General features: G+C 61.0%; 1 protein-coding gene across 1 annotated transcript in view; it reads left to right on the plus strand.

Moving 5' to 3' along the window:
* The window catches only part of TMEM179 (transmembrane protein 179), a 14,078-nt gene that overhangs the window by 4,037 nt on the left and 3,561 nt on the right, over nucleotides 1-6,480 (plus strand). Inside the window, exons 2-3 of the mRNA XM_010841241.1 lie at nucleotides 6-124; nucleotides 5,981-6,118. Of these exons, the coding sequence (XP_010839543.1) occupies nucleotides 6-124; nucleotides 5,981-6,118 (257 nt within the window). The remainder of the gene's footprint in view (nucleotides 1-5; nucleotides 125-5,980; nucleotides 6,119-6,480) is intronic.

Raw genomic sequence — 6,480 nt, forward strand, 5'->3', positions numbered from 1 at the left:
CCGTGCAGGAGTGGGGGCCGCCTGCCGCCTGCCGCTTCAGCCTGCTCGCCAGCCTGCTTTCTCTGCTGCTTGCCGCCGCTCACGCCTGGCGCACGCTCTTCTTCCTCTGCAAGGGACACGAGGGGTAAGTGTGTGTGTGGGTGTCTCACGGCTGCCCTTCACCAAAAGACACAACCCTAACCCCTGGCACGGCGCCCTTTCTGTGCCCACAGCTCCCCAAGGAGGAGCCCGAGCCCCTCCATCTCCCCACGGTTCCAGAGGCCTTAAAATATCAGTCATGGCTCATCACTTCCAGGGAAACTGCCCTTTGTCTCCACGCAGAACCCAGGGGCCATGGCCGTCTCCGCACAAGGCCAGTGCTTCACCGGACAAGTGCGCGTCACCATCCTCGTCCCCGGGGGCCCAAATGTTGCATCGTCATCTCTGAACGGCCTTGGGCCTCCTTCGCTGGCTCTGCGGGGCCCACACCCGTCAGCACCGCCGACAGCTCCCTGTGGGGTTGGGTCGTTGGGGAAGAACTGGGCAGGCAGAAGGCCCACCAGACGAACAGGGGACCCTCCCCGCGTCCCCATCCTCCTGGGAAGGGCGGCAGTGGAGGGAAGCTGGAGGGAAGCCCCTCGAGGCCCACCGCCGGCACTCACACCTTGGCTGGGGGATGTGGGAGAGGGAGCGGCTGGCGAGTGAGGCCCCTGCTCGCTCCTGGCCTCCATCTTCCTCTTCATCTTTTCCTGTCTTGGCTCTATTCTGTGAGAGAGGGGGATGTGGCTCCGTGGGGTGGGGGGTCCTCAGTCAGTAACACTCCCCGGGCCTCCACCCCTGTGGGACTCGCTGTGTCCCCTCCCCCCACGCCCAGGTTGTGGATCGCCATGCCCTGGAGTGGCCAGAGCTCCTGCACAGGAGGTCAGTCCTGCCTGTTGTCAGCCCTCACATCCACGTGGAAGCCTTCTCCCAGACTCTGCCCCACTCACCCCATCCATCATCTTCTGGCAGTTCTGAGTGGCTTTTCACTTCTTTTAGGGGGAAGTAGGAGATGAGTAGAGGCCCCTGAGAGCTCTCAGTTTTGGCTTTGGGGTGGAGAGAGTGGTGGAGAGATAACGGGAGGCTGCAAGCTGAAAAGAAAAGGGGCAGCTGAGGCTGGGGGATCCCAACCCGGGAAGGTGTGAAATCCCAGGAGCCCATGTGCATGAGCTTCTGGGGCTGCTGTAACAAAGCACCGCAAACCGGGGGCTTAACACGATTTATCCTCTCACAGTCCCCGAGGCCAAAAGCCCAGAATTAAGGAGTTGGCAGAGTTGGTTCCATCCGGGAAGAGAACCCTTTCCAGGCCTCTTCCTGGCGCCCAGTGGCCGCCTGCCACCCTGACGCCCCTTGGCTCGGGCCTTCGCGACTCCAGGCTCTGTCCCCCCTCCGCAGGGCCTCCTCTCTGTCTCTTTCCTTCTTCTTAGGAGGACCCTAGTCACTGGACCTAGGGCCCACTCTAAATCCAGGATGACCTCATCCTGAGATCTTGAGCTTAGTGATGCCCACAAAGACCCTACTCCCCAGCGAGGTCTCACTCGGTTACTGCGGTGCCGATGCAGGCCGGTGCTGCAGAGGATGTGGTTCAACCCAGTGGACTCAGGCTCTGGGGTCTGCAGGAGCCACGTGTCGGCTGGGGGGCTGTCTGCATGCTGCGGGCTGGGGGCTCTCTGGGGTGAGCCCAGGCCAGTCCTGGAGGGCACCTGCCCTGCTCACCCCGCCCCCAGCCTTCACGACGCTGTGTCCTGAGGAGACGTGTGAGGCGCCACCTGCGCCTGCATTGCCGAGTGCGGTGCCAGCCGGTCAGTGCCCCTGGGCCAGGTTGGGGCTGGAGGGGCAGCTTGATTATGAGACGGGGTCTGAGGAAGAGGACGGGTGGCCAGCAGGTGGGCAGGCGGAGGTCCCTTCAGTCTGCGCAGCTGAGGGCAGAGGGCACCAGCCAGGTGGGGGCCGTGGCTTGACCATCAGCTCACGCCCATGGTTCCTGCTCGTTTCTACAAGATAAGTGGCCTCAAGGTGTTCAGCGTCTACCCAGTGAGGACATGTAAGTGGCTCTCTAGGTGGGGCTCAGCCCCTGTGGCTCTGAGCGATGTGAGATTTCAGAAGGACCACCAGGGGCTGGTGGAGAAGGGAATGGCAGTCCACTCCAGTATTCTTGCCTGGAGAATTCCATGGACAGAGGAGCCTAGCGGGCTACAGAGTCCACTCCAGTATTCTTGCCTGGAGAATTCCATGGACAGAGGAGCCTAGCGGGCTACAGTCCATAGGGTTGCAAAAGAGTCAGAAAATGACTGAGCAACTAACACACACACACACACACACACTCGAGGCTAGGAGCAGGCGGGGTGCAGAGAGCCCAGAGCCTGCAAGAAAGGAGTCCTGGTCATGCACGCCACCCACTTCACACAAGCTGGGCAGGAACTGGGGTCAGCTTCTACCCTTCATTGTCTCATAGAAGGCGTCCATCAGCTCTGTGAAACCATGAGCATCCTCATTTTCTTTTTCAAATTAATTTTTCTGGGAGTCTGGTTTCTTTACAATGGTGTGTTAGTTTCTGCTGTACAGCAAAGTGAGTCAGGTATACGTGTGTGAAAGTCGCCTAGTTGTGTCTGACTCTTTGGGACCACATGGGCTGTAGCCTGCTAGGCCTCTCTGCCAATGGAATTCTCCAGGCAAGAATACTGGAGTGGGTAGCCATCTCCTCCTCCAGGGCATCTTCCCCACCCAGGGATTGAATCTGGGTCTCCTAAATTGCAGGCAGATTCTTTACCGTCTGAGCCACCAGGGGACTGAATCAGTCACACGCATATATCCCTTCTTTTTCTTTTTTAGATTTTTTCCCGTCCCTGTTTTAAAGACAGAAAACTGAGCTCGGCAGTGTGTGTGCCTCCCTGCACTCCTTCCTTGCGCCCGTCCCCTGAGGACAGAGGGAGCCTGCTCTCCTCTGAGTTGTCCTGGTTGGAGGAACATCTTGGGTCCTCTGTCGCTTTGCATCAGTTCCAGGGGCTCACCTGTCCTGCCACCAGTGGCCTCGACCCTGGCAGCCAGGGCTGAGCCAGCCTTCTCTTCTCCAGGCACATCTGTTGCGGAATGTCCTTCTCGGCCATCAGGAATCACGGCCGCGTGGTGATCCACCTGTGTCCACCTGCCCCCCCCTGTCCATCACAGGACTCGGTTGGCAGTCGGTCAGCTGTGATGCCATCTGTCTCGAGTGTCATTCTTCCATCTTAGCTCTGGTTGCAGGCCCCGGCCAAAGCTCTCGTGGACCCAGGTCACAGCTGTCCATCCGAGGGGAGCCTGGGATGGCTGTACCCACGGTGGGCACATGTCTTGTTCACCTCTGTGTGCTCAGGGCTGAGCATTGGGCATGAGCATTGAGCATTGCCCAGGAGGCACCAAATTAGTGACTGTGGAGTGAATGACAGAAAGGTTGCTTCCTCTTGACTTCCGCTGCTTCACGACACTCCTGGCCCCAGACGCCTTTGAAGATTCATGGTCTGGCCAAGGGATCAGCCCTCTGGGATCACTGTGTCTGGACCTGCCATGGGCAGAATGGTCAGATGCGGGCAGCCAGTTCTGGCGCAGTTGGTCAAGCTGTACAGACCAGGGGAGCAGGTCTGGGGTGGGTCAGGGAGAGCCAGGAGGCTGGGAGGGGCAGTAGATAGAGCGTGTGATGGACAAGGCTCTCAGGGGCGTTGGTGGCCCCTGGAGTCCAGCGCACGGAGGACCCACTGCCCTGGTCAGACTCGGGTTTTTAGAGGGTCCTACCTGCTTAGGGTTTAGCGTGCACCTGAATCTCTTAGGAGACCAACTTCAGAGACACTGAGGACGCCTTTGCTCTGTGTGAGGGGCTCGTGGTTGGGTCTCGCGCTCATGGTCTCGACACCGTGTCCGTGGTGCCAGCTCCCCCCTCGTGCAGAGTGCGTCTGCAAAGTGGGTGCCCCGACTTGTGCCCGGGGGGTGTGAAGGGTTGGGGTGGAGGCTGCTTTTGTACAGGGGGAGTCACCCTGGTTGCTGCCTGGAGGGAGGGGTCTGTGGATCCGTGGCGCCTGTCTTCCTGGGGCATTGCTGTGTCAGGCCCCTGGCTGAGCTGAGGGTTAGTCTCAGGCCTGGGGGCCTGGGGCAGCCTTGTGTGTCCAGGTGGCTGTGGTTTGTGATTGACGGCTGGGGAGTGCTGGGTTAACACAACCCATCTGCCTGCCCACACGTGTCCCTCAGCCTGCACATCGCTCCCAGAGCTTCCCAGGATAGCTGTCACTATGGAGACGGCACATCCAGGCAGGGCACCCTGGGAGGTGGCAGGAGGAAGGCGGAGTTAACCCTGTGAGTGCCAGGCTCCCATTCCTGTACTGGGAACTCTGTGGGGCTGGGTGAGGCTCCCACACACCCAATTCTTCAAAAGTCTGTAAAGCCTGGGACAGATGCCGAGGAAAGAGGCAAAAAGTGAGGGAAGAGTCGGAGGCGGCTGTCGGCCGGCGGGACCCCAGCACGGGTCCTTCCCTGTCTTGTGGGATGAAAAGTAAAAAAGTCGCTCAGTCCTGTCTGACTCTTTGCGGCCCCAAGGACTCTACAGTCCATGGGATTCTCCAGGCCAGGATACTGGAGCAGGTAGCCATTCCCTTCTCCAGGGGATCTTCCCAACCCAGGGATTGAACCCAGGTCTCCTGCATTGCAGGAGTATTCTTTACCAGCTGAGACATAAGGGAAACCCGGCCTGTGGGATGGAGAGCCCCAAACTGCGTCCCTTTAACAGGGATGCGGCTGGAGTGGCTGGGGCTTCTGTCTCTCAGAGACTGTTGTAAGTCACCCTCAGAGGTGGGAAGGGGCAGCTTTTGGATAGGCCGGCTGTGTCTCAGGCCCGCTGTCCAGGGGTTCCCTGAAGGTGTCTGTCTGCACGGAGGGTGAGGCGCCCGCCTGGGCTTGAGTACAGATTGTGGGGAGTGGATAATGGATGGATCGTGTCCATCGCCCCTTGGCCTCAGCCAACAGTCACCACACTCAGGGACAGTAACTTTGATGTTTTCTTGGCTGAGGTCCCAGCCAATACCTTGTTTGATGAATGTTCTCTGTGAAGCCATATTTGGCCAATCATTCCACTCAGATTTGATGTCCTGAAAGCACTGATGTTCACGTGAAACCTGTGGCAGGTGGGAGGTGGGCCCGGGCTGCCGTCCCACCTGAGGGAGTTCCCTCTGCCCCCTGGCCCTTCTCGGGGGGACAGCCCTGTCCCCTGCCCCCTGCAGCCTCAGCTGGGCTACCTGCTCTCCTGCAGGACTCTGGGTCTCCAGGGGGTGGTTTGGAGAAGACAGGATGCTCATGGGTGGCTAGGAGAGTCTGGAGGGTGGGTGGTCCCACCATGCCCCCTCGCTTGCCCCATGGGAGGGCAAATACTGGCGCCGTCTGAGAGCATCCCAGTGGGGACCTGCCCATGTGCACCCTGGGAGGCCCTGGCCCCCCGGGCAGTGCAGCCGCCCTGAGTGAGCTCTGCTCTCTCGGCCTTGCCCCTGGGCTCGCCTTGGCCTTTCAGGTTCCAGTGGGGAAATCAGAGCAGGGTCACGTGGCCCCCAATGCCGGTGCCGCTCAGCCGCGCTGATGGCCGTGTGGGTAAACGGCCTTGGGGGTGCCCGCGAGGGTGAGCCGCCAGGAAAGGTAGTCTGGCCACCAGCATGCCTGCTGGCCTCGATGCTTTGGGACCAGGTGGACTTGCGTTTAAACAGAGGCCCCATCTCTGCTGTAAGATGGTCCCCACTCCTGGGCTTTGGGAGGATGGGCTGGGCAGCGGGGCTGTGGGATGAGGGACGCTCCGGGAAGGGCAGGGACCCTGCTCGGCCCCACCCCGTCCTCTGGGGCCCAGAGCCCAGCTGGGAACCTGAGGGCCGGGGGCTGCCCTCCCCCGCTGCCTAGCCCTGCAGCGGCGCTGGGGCCCAGGCAGGCACGGTGACCGCCCCTCCTTCCCTCGCAGCTCCTTCCTCTACGCCTTCCTGAACCTGCTGGTCAGCGCCTTCGTGGTCTTCCTGGTCTTCATCGCCAGCACCATCGTGAGCGTGGGCTTCACCATGTGGTGTGACGCCATCACCGAGAAGGGCACCGTGCCCCACAGGTGCGCCCTGGGCCCCCCTGACTCCCCACCAACCTCTTCCTGCACGGACCCTCCCGTGCCGCCCCTGGTGCCCCCATGGCCTGCGCACACCTGGCTGGCCCCTCCGCTGGTTCGCGCCCCCTTCCCAGTTCAGGGAGCCTGCAGCAGCTTCACACCAGAGCTGGTCCCCCAAGGACCCTGGGGGTGGGTTGGGGTGGGGGTGGAGGTCCCGGAGGTCAGAGGTTCCAGCTTCCCCATCATCGCCAGCACGTGGTTGGATGACAGGACCCCTCGGGGTGGGCTCCAGGTCCTAGGAGGAAGATGAAGATGGAGTGAGCGGGGTCCCGAGGGGCAGGACTGGGAGTTTCTGGTCAGAGGGGGTT

This window comes from Bison bison, unplaced genomic scaffold (genome assembly GCF_000754665.1).
Source record: "Bison bison bison isolate TAMUID 2011002044 unplaced genomic scaffold, Bison_UMD1.0 scf7180017846976, whole genome shotgun sequence".
NCBI lineage: Eukaryota > Metazoa > Chordata > Mammalia > Artiodactyla > Bovidae > Bison > Bison bison.